The sequence below is a fragment of the Nicotiana tomentosiformis genome, chromosome 4, assembly GCF_000390325.3.
Source record: "Nicotiana tomentosiformis chromosome 4, ASM39032v3, whole genome shotgun sequence".
Taxonomy (NCBI): Eukaryota; Viridiplantae; Streptophyta; class Magnoliopsida; order Solanales; family Solanaceae; genus Nicotiana; species Nicotiana tomentosiformis.
Window position 1 is genome coordinate 86,411,737 of NC_090815.1, and position 24,064 is coordinate 86,435,800.

Genomic DNA, 24,064 nt, shown 5'->3' on the forward strand with positions numbered 1-24,064 from the left:
TGAGGGGGAAACTACCCCTAGGTGATATATTTGTTATGTGTTACTTATTGTGGGGGCTACGTACGCACCGGGTGATGAGAGTTTGTGCGTAGCTAGATTCATGTTATGTCCGGGTAGACTTAGGTTTCCGCCATGCTATAACGGTACTATTTGAGTTGTCTCTTGCCTATTAAATTCCTTCATATTATGTTGCGATTTGAGACTAGACTTGTGTAGAGTGATAGACTTGCTATTGTAGAGATTCGACGGGCTTCATCATTAGCCGCTAAATAAATGTACTCCTCTTACGAAATTCTTCTGCGTATTGCGTTTCACCGAAAAGTTTGCCTTGAAATTTATAACTCACACGTCTATTCGTGAATGGGGTCAAGGACCTGTCAAATCTTCTTATTCTAATGGGATCGAGCTGTTTGCCTCGGCAGGATAGATACATCTATGGTTCGTGTCGTTCGACCCTCAGCAGTGCACACACTATGATGGATCGAGTCGTACACCTCGACAGGATTTATGTACCACACTCTCATGGGAGCAGGCCGTTCGCCTCGGCAATAAAACAGATATATCTATGGTTTGGCAATGTTATGATGGATCGGGTCGTACGCCTCGGCATTTCTATAAAATACTCTTATGAAATCGTATGTAACAATTGGCAAGAAGCCAGCATATCTGTGAGCTTTTCCTGATTGAACTATGACGACCTATCTGGTAAGGTCCATTATATATACTTCGATTGAGGAGGTAGCTACTAGCTGAGAGTTCGATTTATTGCTGAGAGGAGGATTGTACCACGTATTATACTTGTTATTTCGCTTATTTACTATGTCTCACACATGTTTACTTCTACTGTATTTGTCTTATCGGACCACTAGTAAGTGTTGATGTCGACCCCTCGTCACTACTTCTCTGGGATTAGGCTAGATACTTACTAGGTATGCGTTGACTTACGTACTCATGCTACACTTGCTGCACTTTTTGTGCATGTACATATATGTCTGGTGGTATTTTAGGAGCAGCAGTGCGTCTATATGCTGGGATTTTACCGTGAGCTGCATCCCATGTTACGCTCCGCAACCTACAAAGTCTCCATCAGAGTTATTTATATTTTTCTGTCTAATTTGTATTCTAGACAGATGTTGTATTTTATTATATTTCCTAGTTGGTGCTCATGCACTTGTGACACCGGGTTTTGGGGGTTCCTACTGTTGTTCGTCATTGTAGATCATGTAGTTATTAAAATTTTTCTCATGTATATTCCATTTTATACTATTTAAGAAATGGAAATTATGATTTCAAAGTAATAAAATGAGTAATTAAATTGATCAGCCACTGTTGGCTTGCCTGACGGCGGCGTTAGGCGCTATCACGGCCTTTAGTGAATTTTGGGTCGTGACAGTTAAGATCTGTTCTTAACCCAAAAATTAATTCTTGTTAGAATCATTAGTTTAGATATTTTAATTATATAAAAAATATTTATTTACGTATAAATATTCATTTGCTTGATTTTTCAATATTAATATGACTTTATTGTTTTTGTTATTAAAATATTTTTAATGATTATTTAAATTTTTTTGTACCTTATAAATAATTTGTATAGTTTATGTAAGATCTTATTTTGGTGCTTGAAATTTTTAAATTTTTAAATTCATCAAATCTTTAATATCTTAAGTAAATTTTAGTTTTATTTTATATTTTAACTTACTCCAAAGTATAAATAGTCATAGTTTATCTCAATTTGCATCTTTCTATATTTTTTATTTTTTTGTATAATAACTTTTTAATTAATTCTTTACCTCTATATTTCTAGCTAATATAGAAGAAAATCTATGAGTGGATCAATATATAGATAAAGATATACCCTCCTTTTAATTTTTATTATATAGAAAAGCCAAGTGTGGTCGACCAATGGCATAACTGTAATTTCAATTAACAACTCAACACAATTCTAAATGCAGATTCTTTCATGCCACAACAAGAAATGTTGGTTTTCTCGGGTTCTTAATTTGTCCTCTCAAATAATATTTTTTTTCATTCTCTTCATCTTCGCAGTTGGGTGTTGCAACCTTCAGGTCTGTTCCTCTCTAAACTTTTGCCCAAATCTTGTTCTTTTTTTTATTAATTTCTATTAGGGCTTTATTTTCTTATCTGATTTATTTTTTATAATTAGAGAGTTGGTATGAGTATACGAGTTTAGGGCAAAACTTTGAGTTATTTGCCGGCGATAATGATGGTCTTTTACCATGTATGTGTTGCTCTTAAAGGTTGAATCTCTCGGAACAAGCATTATGATTGATTATAGAGAGGTAATATATTTTTTAGAGTATTTTTCATTTTTAGTTCACATGCTTCTTCACTGTCTTTGTCATGAGCGCTCTATGGGAGATAATTGGGGTTGTTTTGCTCTAATTTTCTCAATATGATCATATATGTGACACAGTGTACAAATTCGAGAAAGTTAAAATTGTATTGATCCTATATTTTCACTCAATTCTTAGGGATAAAATTATACATGTTGATTTTGTGCAGAGATGAGATCTCATGGTCAGGGATATTATCTTTTTTTTTCTTTGTATATTTTTTTCACGCTTCTGCTTATTCAGGGGATGCGCGTGTCTTGCTCCCTTTTTTTATTTGTTCTTCAGAAAACCTAGGGATAAAAATTAATTAGAAAATTATTGAATTTTGGTTCCAATTTTCTTTTATCGAATTCCGATGGTTTAGCTTTGTAGTGAAGATCATGTCATTGCTTTCTAAATATTGTTCTAAATACATTCTTTTAGAATAACACACTTTATTAATAGAATTAGATCATCGATCACTGATCCACGGGAGAATTTCGATGATCTAATGGTTTTCAATTAATGAATACGTGTTTTAAAATTTATAGACAATTACTAAACTAAACGATATCTTCTGGTTTCCTTTTTGGTTTCCAGCGATAGAACATGTGTTGGGTTAACTAATGTATCTTTGGTTATGTATAAGACAACATTGTACATACTAGGAAGATCCACTTGACTAATTATGTGGAGTTTTGAAAGATATTCTGCAATCTATTATCTATATAATCCTATGTTGATTTGCATTGTATTTTATTTCTCTTAGTGGTGGAAGAATTTAAGATATAGTAAATAGAGTATTTTTTATTGTAATTTGAATTAGTCACTTATTTAACTGATTTTTTATAAATATGTTAAATTTAACAGAGCATTGCTAACCGAATGATGTGATTTATCCCTTGATAGAGAAATATGCTCACATCAGGTAATTGCTTCTCCATATTTTTTCAGTAAGATCATATGATTGACAGCGAACAAACTTAGCTGAATATTAAAATCTTTGTATAAAAATGAATAATTCTAGATAAAGAACTTTTCCTTTTACTGCTCATATAATGCCTATTAAATTATAAAAGTTTTATTTGGCTGAAAATTCACTTCCTTTTGAAAATTAATAGTTCTACTATTTTACTCTATTATGTCTTTTACAAGACAAATGACTACTGAAAACAGAAAAAAGAATTCGAATTGTGTTAAATGTGTTGAACTTAAAAACACATCCTCTCTGATCGTCATTATTCAACTGCCTTATTTTAGAGACAAGTACAAAAACAATCATTTGATATTTTTCTCCTTTCTTATTCTTTTCTATTTCTCCCTTTGCAGAAACTTTAAAGATTCTTAAGTATCCATTTGAGGAAAAGGAAAGGAGTGGTGACACAAATAGCCTCTTAATATTAACAACAAATCTCCATAATGAACTTTATAAAACTTCTACTATGTAAAATTTCAATAATTAAATATTTTTAATGGACTCACAAGTTCATGCGAGAAGTGTTCATTTTTGGAAAGAAATTTTTGTCACCATTTTTTACTTATTGAGACTACTCTTTGATTCTTTGAAGCAAAAGTCAAGCTTCACTTTTATTTGTAATTTCTCCTCCCACCCGCCAAAAGAAGAAAATTAGAAAGATGCCAATGGGCCTTTTGATAATGATCTCCTTTTCTTTTTTATTAATAATCAGTCAAGTATATTGTATTGCTATATTTGATTGATCTTAACTTTTTTGGCCAATTTTAAAGCTCTTTAGATATTCGTCTATCAATGGCAATTAAACTTGTCCATTGCTTAGTTTGAAATAGTTCTATGAACTATATTCACAACTCTGTACTTCACAGTGTACTTCACAGAGTGTGAATGGAGCATTCACTTTCATTCCAAGTGATGAAGGTTATAACATAATTCAGGCTAGGCTCTTTGTCTTGATTAGATTGGTCACCTTTGTTTTGTTATCAATTTACTCCAATTTGCTAAAGAATAAATAATTATACCCAAATGTTAATCTGGTTTATATCTCATAAGCTCTTCATCAAGAATATGGTTGTTCATGTATTATTATTATTTTAACATATAATTGGCGTGGATGTCCGTTTTAGGAACATCAATATTGGTATTATTACCTATATATTCATGTCGTGAAATAGAGTTCCATGTAGCTAGATATTGAATCAACACATGCTATCTTTTCCTATTCTTTCTTATTGTTCTTCACCTAACAGTTTTTCATATAATTTTCTTGGAATATACTTTATGTTTGTATTTCATGTATATGTTTTATCTGAAAGTACAAATGGTGGATTGATTTACCATCTTTACATATTTGGTAGAGACTAATTCACTTGGCCACTTAGTTAGTGCTTGATAGTTTGGTTTGTTCTACTTTTAGTTCAATACATGAAACACTCGAGGATGATAAGATGTGTATTTGTAAATGAAATGTGCAATTATATTCATATATATTCTATCTTTTAACATATATAATGTACTATGAGCGTGTTGCTGTGTGACTACTTTTGACGTTTTTCTTTTTTGGCAGGTTAAACTACCCAGCAGAACTAAGAGCAAAATTCACTTGCCATGTTACAGATGACTAAAGCCTCTCCTCCAACACTTAAATTGGTAATGGAAATGAACTATATATCTTGATACCTCTTTTAATTCATTCGATCTCTCAACAGACTGTTCCTTATATATTTATGTTTATCTTTCTTGAAACAGCCAGTGTTGAGTGTGCCTATATTGTGTTTAGTTTTATTTATTTCATTATAAGTTGTAGTTATCCACATGCTTCAATTGATTCTAACATGCCAGTAGAAAGAGTTCTTTTATAATGTATGTTGTCTTTATTTTTTCTTTTTTGCAAGCTATTTATTTAATTAGTAATTTCAAATTAGTTTTATTTCAATCAAAACCTTGATGTGTTATGTTGTAATGATGTGTTTTTTTATGATTACATTTGTGCATGTCCAGTGTCGAAATTTAATTTATTTAGGGGTTAAATTTTATCTCTATCATACTATTTCGTTGATGGATGATTAATGCATTACTTCTTTGTCAGTTTTTCTTAAGTAATGGACTTTAAATTAAACGGTTAATAAAAAAGTTATTACTTTGTAGGAGGCTTCTGGGGTTTTTATCGTACTACAGATTTTTAAAAATCTCCTAAAGTTAGGACATTCTTACCCTGATCAACCAGTTCAAGCAAGGCATTTATAAAGACCAGGTAACAATCAAAGCATAGAATTTGGACAAAGATTTATGAGGGAGTTGAATCACCTATTTATATATTCTTATCTATGGTATCTTAGTCATGCAGTTATTGTAGCTACTACTAGCAGAAAATGTTTCAGCAACCAAGTCATAAACAAGTAGTGCCTTTTGACTGTCATTTTGTATGGTTAGTAGGTAGTCTTTTATATTTGTTACTATTTACTAAAGATGTAACTTGTGTCTTTGTGTTTTTGAAATCATGGTTGTTCTAAGGGGTGTGTTCCTATTAAAGGTTTAAATAATAGATTCTCTAAAGATTAGAAACAATCCTTAAATCATATCAACATTCTAAATGTTGGGCCCGTGCTATGCACGGGGCAAGGCTCATCTAGTATAATATAGATAGATTAAAGAAAGTTGACCATTGAATAAAATCTATAGCGTATTTTCTCCTTCACTCAAACTCTTTAATGAGAAATAATTTATGTTTGGTTATTCAATTTGAAAAATACTTTTGAACAGCAATTAGTGTTTGATCAAACTTTTATGTTTCTAGTGTATTTTTTTCAAAAGTATTTTTCAATAAATGTACTTTCAGGAAGAAACTATTTTTTTTGCTTTTTAAAAATTGCTTCAGTTTCTACTCAAAAGCACATCTTTTCCTACTAAAATCTTGATCACGCAGAAAAAAAATAACTTTTGGCAAAAAAAAAATAAAAATACGGTCAAATAGGTTATTAGACTTTTATACTATGTCACCTTGTCAAGGTGTGATGAGATACTTCAATTAATTGGCAAGAATTTTAAGCAGCGTTAATTGGCATATTGAAAGAAGATGTAATCTAGTAGCGTTCGGGCATAGGATTTGGCTATTTACCACATTTTAGGTTTATCCATGTGTTCTCTACCTAAGCTTTATTCTTGGTCTCTTCGCCTCAAATCGCTATTCCCTTCTTAAGCTTTAAGCCATTTTCAGTTAGGTACTTTATTTCCCCGTATTTCCAATTGGGTACTCGTCCTCATCATATGTAGTAAGTAATAATTTTTGATAAGATATTACTCCCTCCCACAGTTTTAATTTATGCACACAATTTTATTAGACACCAAGCCTAAGAAAAAAAAAATTTAAAATTTATAGTTTAAAACTAAAATATTATGTGACTATAAATCATCTCATTAAGAATAAAAAGAAAGTTTTTAAAGGTAAATTGTTTAAATATAATTATACAACATTTTTTTAGAAGAACTAAACATAAAAATATGCACATAAATTGGACAGAGGGAGAGTATATATCTCATAATCCGAAAAGATATATGAGCTTGCAAACATGAAAGAAAAAACAAATTAAGTATTTTAACAATGAGAAAGTACCCAAACACATTAAACTAATCATTTGCAGTAACAAAATAGTACTTATTTGTCTAGGCATATTAGCAAGGATCGCTAATATGCTAGACAAATATTTTAAAGCAGTTAATACATTAAAAATATTTTTAAAAGTATGTGAAAATAAATATATCTATACATCAACTCAGTTCAATTTTCTTTCTTTATTTTCAAACTAATAAAGAACATTAATTTCATAGTTCGCTTTCTTTTATTTAGCTTTTTTTTTCGGGATTTCTTAAATATGTGAATATTAGACCTAATAAGGAGTGTGATTAAGTAATAAGTACTTATATATTCATAATCTAATCAGAGAATTCGAGTTCGAGCTCTGAATATAAAATTAATTTTGTTAGGAAAAACTTTTACTCCAGTGTAAGACTTTTTCGTCCAAATTCAAATTTATTTGGGCGAAGGAAAACCAAAAGAATTGAATATTGACAAATGGACAAAGTACCCTTGCTAAAAAAAACAAAGCAACTCTTAACGTGTCGCTCTCATCTCTTCACCGACATGACTTGAAGCCTATCAAAAAAGTAAATATTTTTTTGGTCCAACTTCTAAAATCTTCAATTTTTTTTTTTAAATTGTTTTTCAAAAAGATACTTTTGGTGAAAATTGGTTTGTGTTTCGCTAATTAATTTGAAAGCACTTTTGAACAGTAATTAATGTTTGATCAAACTTTTGAAAACTCCTTCTAAGTGTATTTTCTCAAAAGTAATATTCAGAAATATGTTTTTGGAGAAAAACTACATTTTTCTGCTTTTCAAAAACTGTTTTTGCTTCTCATCAAAAATTTATGTAAATAAAATACTAGTAATAAATAAATAAACAAAAAAAAAGAAGAGCACCCTCTTGATAAAACAAGCCACCAAAAATGATGTGTACCTTAGAGGATGTTCAATGGGCGCATTTATTATTTTACAACCAAACCTAAAAGCTAGGAACGATTGAAAGTGGCCCTAATATTAAATTGAATTCGTATTTCCTTAGAAAAGTTGTTGTTGTTGTTCTTCTTCTTCTTCTTTTTTTTTTTTTTTTTGGTTTTTGCTTTTTTGGAAAAGCCTGCAATAAGATAATTAAGAGAGAAGAAGAAGAGAAAGATTTATACCTTTGACGATGTAATAAGATAATACCACTGATCAACTGCAAATTTTAATTAAAATGTTATATTTACTTTGGAAAGCTAAATGCACTTTGTATTTTATGAACATCAGTGGAAAAGAGACCCCATATTAGACGAAATTATTGATAATGCAGAAGAGAGATGAATAATTTTAGAGGAAGATCTAGCTTATAAGTTATATATTTAGTAGGACCCAACGATTTTTATCAATCCTTATATTTATATTAAAAATTTATTAAAATTTGTAAATATTTAATTATAAACTTATTATTATTTATATTAATCTGCGATCGTTATAAGAACTTGTAAACTTCAAATTCTAAATCCGACTCAATCACGTACGTTTGTATCCCATCAAAAACTCGATCTCTATATATTTTTGACATTGACAATTTGTGCTTGAAATTGAAACGTTATTTTGCCTTTTTAGCTAACATCATTATTTTAAAGGTTAATAACTTCAACAAAATGCGTACAAGACTGTCCAAACCAACGTGAATTCATATACTTAGCTTTTATAATTTTTTTATTATTGCATATCGAAGTTTTTGACTAAATGATCAATATCACAAGGTCATTTAAAAATATATATTTCTGCATAATTAACAGTAAAGTGGAAACTGTTTAGAATTTTACTTAGTATTTCCCAATGTATCCAAAAAAGTAGAGTATAAAATGTCTTAATTAGATCTTCATCGTTCAAAATTGTAACATCACGGTTCAAATTTTGACATTTTTAATTACGTAATCATTTTAAAACTTTGAATCCAAATTTATGACAATAGTCTTTCTGTTAAGTATTTATAAATACCCAAAAGATAAACCAACAAACCATCTTTCTATATTATCGATTTCCAAGTTGAGCTCAACATCACAATCCATTTAACACTATCTTCAAGCTCTCCATTTTGTTTCTACAAGAAAACATCAAATATATGGCGATTTTGATATCAAGATCAAGAAACTTTAACCATTTTCTTCTAAGCACAAGGTTTCGTTTCTTATCACTCCTAAACCAAACAAGTTCAGAAACATTTTTCCGCCATGCCAAAACTTCATCATTTACAACTGCAGCCGGCGGTGGTTTTACAAAGTCGACGGCGGCATTTTCCGGCGAGTCTGCCGCCGTTTTCCGGTTAGAACGTTTCCAGTCCAATAAAGCTGGAGAGCAACTAAATACACTCTACTATGAAGAAGATGAAAATCACCAAATTAGTTATGAAAATCAGGTAAGATATTCCTCCAGCTGGTACTTGTTTTTTTTTCCTTCTAATTTTCCGCCTTCTCCCACTCTGTTTAAAATTCTTGTTAAATCAAACTATGTCACGTAGATTAAAATGGATGGAGTTTAATTTTTTTAATATAAAATACGGTGGATGAATAAGTTATACTCTAATATCAATATATATAATCGAAATAAAGAAATTGGACATAAAGGTTTTCTAACGATAGACCTCAGCGCAAAGTGCATGAAAAGGGATAAATACAAAAACAAATAATAGAAATTTTCAGAAACCAATACTACTCTTTAGTGTCTTTTAACTTCCTATAGCTACATATACATAATTACTTTTTACACCTACTAAACAATTATTATGATAGTATATTTATTGTATTTGTATTGTTGTATTCATGAATACAGCAGTAAAAAGCGCCTAAAAATTAGGGTAATCTAGATGTACGTGCATGTATTCCAACAAAGAGAAATTTTCAGAAACCACTATTGTTTAGTGTCTATTAACTTCCTATAGCTACATATACATAATTACTTTCTATAGCTACTATTCAGTTGTTACGGTAGTGTATTCGTTGTATTCGCGCTGCTGTATTCATGAATACAGAAGCAAAAAGTGCCTAAAAATCAAGGTAGTCCAGCTGTGCGCGCATGTATTCACATGTATTTGCGTCACGTATTCATAAATACAGCAGCAAAAAGCGCCTAAAATTAGGGCAGTCCAGTTATACGCGCATGTATTCACATGTATTTGCGCTACTGTATTCATGAATACAACAGTTAAAAGCACCTAAAATCAGGGCAGCCCAGCTGTACGCGCATGTATTCACATGTATTCATGAATACAACAGCAAAAAGCGCCTAAAATCATGTAGTCCAGCTGTACGCGCATGAATACAACAGTAAAAAGCGCCTAAAATCAGGGTAGTCCAGTTGTACGCGCATGTATTCGCGTCATATATTCATGAATACACTAACGGCAATCACCTTAAAATAGGTATGTCCAGTTGTCTAAGAAAGAGGAAAAACATAAATAGCGTATTTCATACCTTATTTTATGTCTCAATGGTAGTATATACCATAAATACTGATTTTGTTATAAAATATAAAAGATAGATATAGAAAATAATATTTTAAAATAATTTTAATTTATAATTAATAGGGCGTATACTTTTGATACAGGATGTGGTAAAATTTCCAACAAATAATTGAACTGAAACCTATCTGAACACTGAACCGGCCCACAACAAATTAGCTAGTTGATTTCTTTCTTTTATATTCGTTTATACTCTCATCATGTGATAACACAGAATTACAATTTTTTGTAGAATTTATTGCAAAATGTAATCTATTTATTAGGAATATCTTCATCCTTTTATGTCTTTGATTATGACAAGGTTCAATCACGTCCTATGTTGGTTGATTACATAATATATATATATGTGTTCGATTATGCATTTGCTAGATCGTCGTTTTGCACGATTGTTTTATTGATTTGATTATATTTCCGTATCCTATTTGTAGTGATAGTTAACCTCACTAATTAAGTGACTAATTATATATTATTCATATCTTTGAATTATCTTATTCACTCATTGTTGTTTGCATACCATGATCATATATTTTATTCATGTTTAAACCTTAAAAATTGTTTCGTAATACTTTGCTTAAAAATTTTAAATAAATAAATTTTAATTTCGAACTCAAAATCAAATCAACATCAAAAAAAAAAAATTGTCCCACTCCTGCTGATCATTAAGTTCAGTCGATCATGCCTAAGAGAACAAATTGCATAATATATATATATATATATATATATATATATATATATATATATATATATATATATATATATATATATATGAAAATTCTCCTAATATTCTTCCTTATTCAACTTCAAAATAAAAGCATCTGTTTTAATTTTAATTGCTCTTTTGTCCCGTCTTATATTAGTTGCCTCGGCTTTTTGCAGTGTTCAAGAAAAATGGCTCAAATCAGATATATAAAACCATTAATTAAGCACGTTTTGCAATTGAGCTATTATCATTTATATCTTGATGATCACGTGATACTTTTTTTTTTTTTTTTGGAGGATAACTATAGGATTTCCTCGAGCTTCTAGACGCTTTAATTTTGATAAAAGTGATGACACACCTTAACGTGTTCCATTTTGAAACATCTCAAATCATCCCATTTCAATTCTCCTGTTAAATCCGTCAAAGAAGAAAGGAAGAAAAAAAAGGTCTGGCCTTTATCCAAGAAAAATAAATAAAAAATATGTATATTTGCTAAGGTTTAAGCGTGATATTCAAGTATTTTTATTTTAATAACTAACTACCACACTTACAAGTAGAAGATTTGATACAAATAAGCTAATACTTTTTCGCCTCTCATTGAAATTTTAGAATCATTAGATGCTTGTATTTGTTATACTATAAACCAAAAAAAAAAAAATGTTAAAGCGATATATAATAGTACCAAACTTGAACAATCGTGACGTCTTAATAAAATTTTATTCTAATGTTGTAAATAGTTCAACCATTAAATTAGGGGGTGAAGCCACAATGAGGAGGAGGAGATCATATTCTTCTTGCGTTACTTATGTTTTTTGCTCAATTTTTGGCGAAGTGCACAACTAGTCATTTTTAAGCATGTTATTTAAAATATATTCATAATTTATAATGTATTTAAATATTAGCCAATTCACTCAAATTTCAGAATATTTAAAATATATTCATAATTTACAATATATTTAAAGATCAACAAATTCACTCAAACTTCAGGACATCTTAATTCTTAATACACATAGATATTCTTAATACACATTTTAATATTCAGATATGTATTCAAATTCAGATATATTAATCTTAATACACATCTTGATATTCAGATGTGTATTTATATTCAGACGTTTTAATCTTAAAAAAATAAATGAGGCTTAAATAAAGCTTAAAGCATTTATTTCAAATACAACCTCAAATTTAGTAGTGGTGTAGTGCTATTCCAGTTTTATTGAGATTGAGTAGTATGGATTTGTCCTAGGGTTGAAGAATCAAGCCAAGGAGAGAGGTCTAGGGTTAAAACTTTCGAGATGGAGAGAACTTTTGATGGTGCATATTTTTGCTTTTAATTAATCTTATGCGATTTAAATTTAAATTAGGTAAATCAGTAAATTTCTAGTAACGGATAATTAAGCAAAAAACAAGACGAGGAGAGAAGTGGGAAAAAAAAGATAGATGGGGCCAAATGACCACGCAATCAATTGGACTAATACAATACTCTAAAAATTGGTTGGGCGGGCCATTTAGAATGACATGACATGGATGGACGTTACGTCAATTTTGAGTGGAAAAATAATTGATTTTCTAAAAGGATAAACACTTTCTGACGTGAGTGGTAAATGGATAGCCACAAGCCTTAAATCAACGAACTCAGTTTAAGGAAAATATGGGGTAAGAAAGAAAAAGAAAGCGCAGAATTGGATCTAAAGAATTTGGTTAATGGACTGTAATTCAGAAGTAATTTTTTCGTTAGGTTAGAATTTATAAAATCAATTTTATCTATCTACAATTTATTCAGTTGTCAGTTTGTTAGGTAAGATATAATGAATTCGTTTAAATGTACACAATTTATTCATTTCTCAATCTTTAAGAAATATGTAGTAGGTAGCACCTCTTCCTCTTTTCCTACTCGCGATCAATGCGGTATTAAATCTTATGTCTTTTTAACTCCAATAATAATAATAATGGTTGTATAGAAAATTAACATAAAAGCATTAATTTGGACGGAGTCTTTAATTCTTTATACGTATATACTCTATTGTTCTTCTAACTATGAGCAGAAACATGGTTAAACCTATGTTAAGAATAGCTGATTCAGATCCCATTATTAATTGGAACTACTTGATTGAGTTTGTATAGAAATGAGTATGGTCTAGAAAATGATGGAATTGGAGAACGAGTTGATTGGGTTTGTTTAATAATGGGGGTCCAAGATTCATGTCTAGCCGGCCACGTGTACCTCTAGTCTCTAGATGCAAGCAGATGATGTTACACTTAACACTACAAGACAGAACTTTATTTAGTACGCTTGTCAGTTGATTGATGTTTTTTTAATAATTGATTTCATTACTCAAACTGCATTGATTTGATTAATTTGCGATTAAAGAGGAGCGCTTATCAATATTAATTCGAGATCTCTAATTAAATATTAGTACTAATTTGTTTCATAAAATTGAAACTTGTAATTAAGACTTAGTCATCCGGGCCACTCGTTGGTGGTAGTGTTACTTCCCCTGTCTGTCTCATTTTGTAGTAAGTTGGCTATCATGTAAAATGACAAAACAAGTTCCTTCTTCTACTGTCTTATTAACTCGTCAAATATTCTTGATAAATAGAGCTTCAAGAAAACTTAGAAGAATTTACTTGACATGATATTATGGGATTCCTTAGAATCCTCTTCTCTAATTCTAGGCTAATCCATAGAATTGGTAGTAAACAATTCCATGCCTCCCCTGGTGCACTTGTTGGTTCTTCAACAATTCACCGTTTTGAGTCAACCAACACACTGAAAGTGCAATCTTCTCTCTTTACAGAAAATGATGATGATTATTTTCAGGTTATTTTCACTTATTCACCAAGTTCTATTCACTGATACTTATTTAGACAGTTTTGAATTTGCTTGGTATTACTGAATATTGGCAGGTGATGGATTTCCCTGGAGGACAGCTTCCAATTACTCTTCAAATGAAATTTATTGCAGAGTCTTCTGAAAAGAGGTTACCTTGTTATAGAGTCCTTGATGATGATGGCTATCCAATTCCAGGCAGCATTTTTGAGGAGGTATTTGCAATTCTTTCATCAACTGTAGTTAGAATATCCATTTCTATGAATTTTGATGTATTTCCTTGATGTAAAATGTGGTAGGTGAGCAAAGAACTGGCAGTTAAGATGTATAGTTCAATGGTGGCACTTCAAGTTATGGATACCATTTTTTATGAAGCACAAAGGCAGGGGAGGTTATCCTTCTATCTCACTACTGCTGGAGAAGAAGGTATCAACATAGCATCTGCTGCTGCTCTCACCCTGGATGACTTCGTCTTGCCTCAGGTACTCGCTTTTATTCATAGGCCAACATCTAAAGTTTATCATTTTATAACTTTGAGTTCAGTTGAATACATTTAGCATTAGCACAATGATTGAACCATAGATACCAATGTCTTTTAATAATAGTTTTATGATCCTATAAATAACCTTGGAAATGATGTAATTTAACATGTTATTATCCATCACAGTACAGGGAAGTAGGTGTTATCGTATGGCGGGGCTTCCCCCTGAAAGAGATTGCCAATCAATTGTTCGGAAACAAGTTTGATTATGCAAAAGGAAGGCAAATGCCATGCCACCATGGTTCTAACGAGCTCAATTACTTAACTATTTCTTCGCCAATAGCGTAAGATTTCAAAGATTTTTTTAGCATTTCCTTTCTCCCCTTTCTCTAAAGATTCAGGATATTCGATCTAAAACAATTTTCTGCTCCAAATTCCATTTACCTCAGGACACAGATTCCTCAGGCCGCTGGCGTTGCTTACTCTCTGAAAATGGATAAAAAGGAGGCTTGTGCTGTTACTTATCTTGGAGATGGTAGCACTAGTGAGGTGATTAAATTAACGCAGTTTTTAGGAGTTTTATAATCTAATGGAATTATTAGCTGACTTTCTCTTGATATATTTGCAGGGTGATTTTCATGCTGCTTTAAACTTTGCAGCGGTTTTGGACGCTCCTGTTGTATTTATATGCCGCAACAATGGATGGGCCATTAGCACTCCTGTAAACGAACAATTTCGAAGTAATTTTCCAAACTCATTTGATACAAAATGCACCCTTTACTAGTGCAATTTTCTCCATCGTAAACATAGTTTTCTCCTATGTGTCGTAATGGCAGGTGATGGAGTCGCCTCAAAGGGGCAAGCCTATGGAATTAGAAGCCTTCGTGTAGATGGCAATGATGTCTTGGCAACTTATAGTGCTATTCGTGCAGCTCGCAAAATGGCAATTAAGGAACAAAAGCCAATATTAGTAGAGGTGAAGTGTTGCTCCTTCATAAAGACCAATTTCTATTCAAGTTACATGACATGTTATGATATCTGCACTGAATCTTGAAATTGTTAATATAGAAACTTTCATACTAAAAACTTCCAACTTTTGTGTAACTTTTAGGCCATGACTTATAGAGTAGCCCACCATTCAACATCTGATGATTCAACCAAGTATCGACCAGTCGAAGAAATAGAGCACTGGAAAACAGCAAAAAGCCCAATATCCAGATTCAGAAAATGGATTCAGAGAAATGGTTGGTGGAATGATGAAAATGAATCTGAACTTCGCGGAGACACCAGAAAACAGGTTAAAATTTCAAGAATCATATATAGCAGAACTTGAATGATATTCTTCTAATATACTATGCTAGTAACAGTTTAAAATGGTTCTTCTTAATTAGGTATTACAAGCAATGCAAGCAGCAGAGAAGGTGGAGAAACCTCCATTGACAGATTTGTTTACGGATGTTTATGACAAAGTGCCATTAAATCTTCAAGAGCAACAGAAGTTTACAAGAGATGCTGTAAAGAGATCTCCAAAAGAATATCCTTCTGATGTTCCTGTTTAAGGCTAATCCGTTACCTCAGTAACATGTAATAGCTACTTTATTCTGAAACTGCCTGTTAAATGTAAGCTACATTATAAATAAAAGTTCTTTTTATAAGTTCTTACCTTTCTCGTCTAAGGAGTATATGTTATCGCAAGATTTAGACATAGATTGTTTTTTCTCTTTTTTCTTTCCAAAATTTGGCACTGATAAGGGTTTTGATTTGCAATGGAATCGTCACCCAGCAATAATTTTTTTTCTTTCCAAAATCAATATTGGGTGAGAAATTCTTTTGATCAATAAAGAAATCCAGTGTACATCAGAAAATAGTGCACAAGCTAATATCTTGGATTAAGGAACCTAACATCTGAAAATTTAAGATTTTTAGTATTTGACCTATTATATATACCGGTAATATTATGCTTTCAGGTCTACTATTTTTTTGGTAAATTTAGTGAAATTTATGTTTTGTATCGAAAATATTGAGTTCAGATGAGTCACAAAGTTGCATCTGCTTAGTGCTCGAAAGTCAATCTGCCACTTTGTTTCCCAGATAGCAGTGAACAAGATGGCATGAAAGAACCAGCTTGACTTGCCTAATGTGCACTAATTACACCATCTCAAATTCTCCAATGTATTGATGCTAGAGCTTCAACACATCCATAAAAATATTAGAAAATCCACGTCTGTGACAATACATGCCATTATGCTCATAGATCGCTTCTAAAAAGGTGGGACAAGACTTTACATATGAAAAAATAATCAAAATAAACAACATAGTGCATGCATCACATCATAACATATCATATTGAGGACCCCTCCTACGTTCATAAAACAAACATTACGTATATATCTTTGAGAACGCATTGGAAAAGAAAAGCGAAAACCGATGTATACGATATGGTAGGAGTGTACATGAACCGGGTTAGTTCGATTTTTATTAAAACCGAACCAAACCAACTATATCAATTTGGATTGGTTCGGTTTTGTCGGATTTTTTAAATTTTTCGGATTTTTTTGTTACATGAATACTATGTTAATCTTACTTTTGTTAATTTTTTGATAAGTAAATATATGTTTAATAAAAATTTTAAAAAATGACAAACATATGTGTAGACATATAAAATTCGTAAAATTAAATTCATAACTTAATTTGGACTATATTTTAAATTTAAGATATATTAGTCCAAATAAATTTATTGGGCTAATATAATTGGATTAATTATATAAGTCCGATATAGATGGACTTAATAAATTACTCCAAGTTCATTGGGCTACAAGCGATGAGCCCACTTTATTAAGCCCAAGATGTCATCTTCTTAAAGGCCCAATTTGGTGCCACGTGTCAAATGACGTGGCACGCCAAGTCAAACGGAGGAGCCAATGAGGTCATGCCACGTGTCAAAATGACAAAGCATGCCAAGCCAAATTAAAAGGCCAATGAAACCGCGCCACGTGTACAAATGACATGTTCTGGCCAATCAAATGCGGCTTTGTCACACTTCAATTTGATTGGTCGGAAAGAGTTTGTTATTATCATAACTCTTCACTCTCCCACAATTATAAATAGGGGTCTTCATAGCCCAGAAAGGGGACCAGAAGTTATAACAAGAAGCAAGAAAGAGCTCGTGGATCAACGTTGCAAATTGCTCCACAAGTTTCAAGCTTCAAGCAATCAAGTTCAAGCTCAAGAATGAAGAACAAATCAAGTTCAAGCTCAAGAACGAAGAACAAATCAAGTTCAAGTTCAAGCAATCAAGCTCAAGCTCAAGAACGAAAAACAAATCAAGATTCAAGGAGTACGAGTTCAAATCAAAGTTCGTACTAGTTGAATTCAAGATCATCGTTCGTGACAACAAATATAGGTTCAAGATCAAGCTCAAAGGCCCTTAAATTTATTTACTATTGAAAAAAAGAATCAGAGGATTCATAGAGATTGTACACTCAAATTATTTGAAATCAAATACTACGATTGTTGCAATATTTTTTGCGGTCTTGATTTTATTTTCTCGACGCAATTTATTGTCTACAATATGATCTATTAAAATATTCTTATGGGATAATTTTTTTAGTAACACATGATAGTTAATTTTTTTTGGTTATCTGACAATAATTTTTCGTTGATGTACACTTCCAAAGTTAATCAAATTTAATAATTAAATATAAAAATTAATATGATACCTAAATAATGATATGTTATATTTAATTTTTAATTATCTAAATACCACTTCAAAATTAAAAAAATATAAAAATTTAATAGATCTTGGCATATGAATAAGGAAGAACAAAGAGATTGTCGCATTTCAATAACACTTGATAAGAAAGTGATCATACAACACATTATTTAAAGTTAATAAAAAATAGAGCACTTTATATTCTATTAAATATTATATCCCATATAAGAGAATCTCAAATATTTCTAGATAATTTTTAAAGAAAATTCTATATAAAGTCTTAAAAATCTATATAAAAATTATATATTTATATGTCGGTTTGGTTCGATTTTTTTTACTCAATAGCAAATCAAATCAAACCAAACCTCATCCTAATTTTTAATCGATTTGGTTTGATTTTTCGATTTTGTGCGATTTTTCGATTCGATTTGTACACCCTAAATATGGCGATTACCATCCACGTGGTGTCAAGATGGGCCACCGTATGTGCGATAACGATGGTGGAATCATTAGTAAGCCCTAAACATGGCCACACGTGACGTGCATGTAACGAAACATAATAATTCGCACATGTCGTGCGCTCTTGGATAACACTTCCATCCAGGGATATTGAATATCCACCTAGGGTCCTAAGTGTCCTCAAAGTCATATATTTTAATAACCACACACTTTCTGGCCAAATATATCCTAATCATAACTTTCAAAGTGTAAGCATATTCTTATGAGTCATTTGAAACACATAACATTTTTAAGTTTTTGATGAGGTCTTTCAAACACTTAAAAGGTTTCTATGCAACACATAAAAGTCTTTACACATCAATAATAGTTCAAGTATACATTTGTAAATTAAACATGCAAGACATGTATATGTTCGCCCCACATATATATTGTATACGGGTAAAATCGAGCCCATGGTATATCCTAGCCTCCGATAAAATAAGCCAGGCTCGAGATATGTCAATAAAGGACCGAAACCGAGCCTAAGTCCCACCGGGTTGGAACCCGGGGGCATGATGCCTGCCTTCGAGGATATCGAGGGCGTAATCCCGGAATCGATCTTAGCCTCGAACGACTTCGAAGAATATTGTCAAACGATCCAGCATAGCCAACAAAAGGCTGAAATATCCGTGACCGGCCGAATGTTACGGCGGGAATCTCGGCACATATCGATAAGTAACCGGCAATCAGCAAATCAGAAGAATTTTTATCTTTTATCGACTTGTACCTAAAATAGGACTCCCCTACTATATAAAGAAGGTCTAACAGTTTATTTGATACATTGTAACACACATTCCAAGGCAATATATCATTATTATTTCTGTTATTGGTTCTTGTGCTTCCGTTCGTCAGTGCTTGTTGTTACGAGCTCGGATCGAGGGCAAATATTTCACTAAGGCTTAAATCGTCTTCCTCGTATGGTTTGAGCTTGCTTCATCCCTATTCAATTTGATTTGTCTTTATTTACTACTTTGTGTCAAATAAATCCGCGTATCCTTAAAACCACTTACAAATTTAATTATTATCCGATTTTGAGGGTAAACAGTTTGGCGCCCACCGTGAGGCTAAGGATAATAGTGGTAATTTGATACAAATTCCTGTAACACACCCTATTTGCCGCTTGTTCTTTGAAGTATCTTTGATTCCAGGTTAAAATCGAAATGTCAAACCCACAGTCTGCCCCTCTAAACACGGATACGAAGTCCAACCACCATGGCGAAAACAACAATGCTGCGCCCGGTAACGAGGTGCCCCCAGTCGATCTCGGCGGAGTCCCGGTGGCGGATCCCATCGACGCCAGTTCGCATATGGCCATAAACACAAATTTGCCTACCGATCCTGAGAACACCGTACGTAGGGAAGTCCGATCAATTGCCCAGAATACGCACGACGGCGAAAATGATGGGATCAACTTGCGAGTGATCTTCGAAATGTTACAGACTTAACAGGCAGCGATAGCCCAGTTGCAGAACCAAAGCCGAGTGCCGAGCAGAGTTGAGCCCGAGCCGTCTCGGGAAGTCACCCGCAGAAATAAATCGATCACGGAGAGGCTGTGTGAAAATGAATCGGGGAACTAACCCCGAGATCATAAAAATGCTCGAGGAATTGACAAAGCGGATAGAATCGGGAGAGAAGAAAATCAAAGTCAATGACAAAAAGGTGGAAACTTACAATTTCAGGGTCGACTAAATCCCAGGAGCGCCTCCGATATTGAAGGGACTGGATACCAAGAAGTTTGTTCAAAAACCTTTTCCTCCGAGCGCAGCGCCGAAGCCGATCCCGAAAAAGTTCCGCATGCCCGAAATTCCTAAGTACAATGGAATGACCGACCCAAATGAGCATGTGACCTCCTATACATGCTCCATCAAAGGGAACGACTTGGAAGATGACGAGATCGGATCTGTCCTGCTAAAAAAGTTCGGGGAAACTCTATCCAAGGGAGCTATGATATGGTATCATAACCTACCACCTAATTCTATTGACTCGTTTGCTATGCTTGCAGATTCATTCGTAAAAGCACACGCCGGGGCTATCAAGTCGAGACCAGGAAGTCAGACCTTTACAAAGTAAAGCAGAGGAATAACGAGATGCTCAGGGAATACGTGTCCCAATTTCAAATGGAACGGATGTGCTTGCCTCCGGGCGCAGATGATTGGGTCGTTCAAGACTTCACCTAGGGACTCAATGCTCGAAGCTCGTTAGCTTCACAATAGTTGAAGAAAAATCTAGTGGAGTACCCGGCTGTCACTTGGGTCGACGTGCATAATCGGTATCAATGAAAAATCAGGGTCAAAAATGATCAACTCGGGGCCCCTTTCGGGTCCATTTATCCCGTAAAATCGGTCGACAGAGTCAGGAGAGACATTGATCGTGAGCCAAGATCGAACATGGATCGGAATCAGCCATACAATGAAGACCGAAGAGGTGGTGGATATGGGCGAAATCCCATAAAAAGTGAAAGAAGAAGTGACCGAGGTCAAAACAACTGGGGACTCATGAGCAAAAATAGTTTCGACAGGCCCATCGGGCCGAAAGAAGTGCCAAGACTATTGAAGTACAACTTTAACGTCGACATCGCCGTCATCGTATCCTCCATTGGATGTATCAGAGACACCAAATGGCCTCGACCTTTACAATCAGATCCATCCCAAAGGGATCCTAACCTAATGTGCAAATATCATGGCACTCACAGTCACAGGACAGAAGATTGCCGACAATTGAGAGAGAAAGTAACCCGGCTATTCAATAATGGGCATCTCCGAGAGTTCTTAAGTGACCGACCAAGAACCACTTTAGGAACAGAGATTCTGGTAAACAGACCGAACAGGATGAACCTCAGCATGTCATCAACATGATCATCGGTGGGGTTGATGTTCCCTAGGGGCCGATGCTGAAGCGCACCAAAGTATCCATCACGGGAAAAATGAACTTGGGATTGCGTGCTGGAGGAAACCTTGTCCTTCAAAGATGAAGACGCTGAGAGGATCGTGCAGCCCCACAACGATGCACTGGTAATATCAGTACTTACAAATTAATCTCGAGTTAAATGTGTGTTAATTGATCCAGGTAGCTCGGCCAACATCATCAGATCAAGGGTCGTGGAACAACTCGTCCTACAAGATCAGATCGTGCCCGTGGTCCGAGTCCTAAACGGGTTCAACATGGTATGTAAGACCACTAAAGGGGAGATAACATTACCAGTAAACACCGACGGGACCGTTCAGGAAACAAAGTTCTATGTGATCGAAGGGGACATGAGGTACAATGCTTTGTTCGGCAGACCATGGATTCACAACATAAGGGCGGTACCCTCGACTCTGCATCAAGTGTTGAAGTTCCCGATGCCGGGAGGAATAAAAATAGTTTACTGGGAACAACCAATCGCAAAAGATATGTTTGCGGTTGACGAAGTGGTCCCGATATCCACACTTTCGACACCAAAAGAGTTGGGTCCGGTCACCAATGGAGAAACCAAATAGCAATTACTAACACCGACTCCGTCCCAACCGGAGAAGCAGGAGATGGGTGAGGACGATAACTACGGGGTTCCCAGGTCTTTCGTGGCTCTCGATGATTCCGACGCTACGAAATCGACAGTCGAGGAACTGGAGCAAGTCGTATTGATCGAACACTTGCATGATCGAAAGGTATACCTGGGCACGAGGTTAAATCCCAAGCTCAGGAAAAAAACTCATTCAATTTCTTATAGCTAACGAAGATTGTTTCGCTTGATCCCACTTTGATATGACAGGTATCCCGCCGGAAATAACCACTCACAGGCTAAGCTTGGACCCGAAGTTACACCTAGTCAAGCAGAAGAGGAGACCCCAGTTCGAGGTCAAACATGCTTTCATCAAGGACGAGGTATCTAAACTCCTTAAAATAGGATCCACCCGGGAGGTAAAATACCCGGACTATCTAGCAAACGTAGTAGTAGTCCCCAAAAATGAGAACACATTAAGAATGTGTGTGGATTACAAAGACCTAAATAAAGTGTATACCAAGGAATCTTTCCCTTTGCCTAACATCGATCGCATGATCGATGCAACGGCCGACCACGAGATCCTCAGTTTTCTCGACGCCTATTCCGGGTACAATCAGATTCGGATGGACCCTGGGTGATCAGGAAAAAATTTCTTTCATCACCAAGTAATGCACTTACTGCTATAACGTGATGTCATTCGGACTAAAAAATATCGGCGCCACTTACCAATGCCTAGTAAATCGGATGTTCGAATAACAAATCGGAAAATCAATGGAGGTTTATATTGACGATATGTTGGTTAAGTCCCTGCGAGCTGAAGACCATTTGAAACATTTGCAAGAAACCTTCAACATATTGAAGAAATACAATATGAAGCTGAACCTGGAGAAATGTGCATTTGCAGTCGGGTCCGGTAAATTCCTCGGATTCATGGTATCCAACCGGGGGATCGAGATCAACCACGATAAGATCAAAGCCATCGAGGATAAAACTGTTGTGGATAATGTGAAGGTCGTATAAACATATCGAGGTCTTCCGACAAGAGCCACCGGTTCTTCTCACTATTGAAAAAGAAGAATAACTTCTCGTGGACCTCGGAGTGCCAACAGGCCTTGGAGGAGCTCAAGCGATATCTATCGAGCCCACCACTACTCCACACGTCAAAGACAGACGAGCAGTTATACCTGTACCTAGCAGTATCGGAGATAGCGATAAGTGGAGTCCTAGTCCGGGAAGAGATAGGTACGCAATTTCCCATTTACTATGTTAGCAGGACTTTAGGTGAGGCCAAAACTAGATACCCTCACCTAGAGAAATTGGCGCTCACTTTGCTATGCGCCTCTAGGAAGCTGAAACCGTATTTTCAATGTCACCCAATATGTGTTGTGACTAATTACCCATTGAGGAATGTAATGCATAAACCCGAGCTCTCAGGACGGTTGGCCAAATGAGCCGTGGAGATCAGCGGGTACGATATTGAATATCGGCCCCGGACCGCAATTAAATCTCAAATTTTGGCAGACTTTGTGGCCGACTTTACGCCGGCCCTAATACCCGAGGTCGAAAAAGAGTTATTGTTGAAATTGGGGACTTCTTCGAGGATCTGGACCCTCCTTACGGACGGTGTCTCGAACGCAAAAGGGTCCTGACTTGGCATCGTATTGAAGCCACCAATAGGCAATGTAGTTAGACAATCTATTAGGACTCTAGAATTGACTAACAATAAAGCCGAATATGAGGCCATGATTACAGGTCTCAAACTAGCCAAAAGCTTGGAGGCGGAAGTGATCGAAGCTAAGTGCGACTCCCTCCTTGTGGTGAACCAAGTTAATGGGACGTTCGAGGTCAGAGAGGAACGAATGCAAAGGTACCTGGATAAGTTGCAGGTAACATTACATCGGTTCAAGGAGTGGACTCGGCAACACATACCTCAGGATCAAAATAGTGAGGTCGATGCCCTTGCTAACTT

General features: G+C 34.3%; 1 protein-coding gene and 1 long non-coding RNA gene across 3 annotated transcripts; both read left to right on the forward strand.

Moving 5' to 3' along the window:
* Positions 1 to 1,955: 1,955 nt before the first annotated feature.
* LOC104117238 (uncharacterized) lies at positions 1,956 to 5,820 on the forward strand. Its single transcript, XR_691035.4, has 5 exons — positions 1,956 to 2,066; positions 2,165 to 2,300; positions 3,204 to 3,261; positions 4,874 to 4,956; positions 5,455 to 5,820. It is a non-coding gene; the product is annotated as an uncharacterized lncRNA (long non-coding RNA).
* A 3,072-nt stretch (positions 5,821 to 8,892) lies between these two features.
* On the forward strand, positions 8,893 to 16,065 carry LOC104117239 (2-oxoisovalerate dehydrogenase subunit alpha 1, mitochondrial-like). 2 transcript variants are annotated; one of them, XM_009628265.4, is made up of 9 exons: positions 8,893 to 9,289; positions 13,998 to 14,135; positions 14,220 to 14,402; positions 14,588 to 14,745; positions 14,851 to 14,950; positions 15,030 to 15,141; positions 15,238 to 15,377; positions 15,513 to 15,698; positions 15,793 to 16,065. In XM_009628265.4, exons 1-9 carry the CDS (start codon positions 8,996 to 8,998, stop codon positions 15,958 to 15,960), a joined length of 1,479 nt encoding a protein of 492 aa, XP_009626560.1. In that variant the 5' UTR covers positions 8,893 to 8,995; the 3' UTR covers positions 15,961 to 16,065. The 2 variants fall into 2 exon arrangements, with proteins under 2 accessions (XP_009626560.1, XP_009626561.1); XM_009628266.4 differs by lacking the exon at positions 8,893 to 9,289 and adding an exon at positions 13,573 to 13,911.
* The last annotated feature ends 7,999 nt before the right edge of the window (positions 16,066 to 24,064 follow it).

Bases quoted from the DNA above. Each gene is read 5' to 3' on its own strand.
- LOC104117239 (XM_009628265.4), top strand. From the start codon at position 8,996: ATGGCGATTTTGATATCAAGATCAAGAAACTTTAACCATTTTCTTCTA. The intron at 15,142-15,237 runs GTAATTTTCCAA...TCGTAATGGCAG, and splicing joins TGTAAACGAACAATTTCGAA to GTGATGGAGTCGCCTCAAAG. The intron at 15,378-15,512 runs GTGAAGTGTTGC...TGTAACTTTTAG, and splicing joins AAAAGCCAATATTAGTAGAG to GCCATGACTTATAGAGTAGC.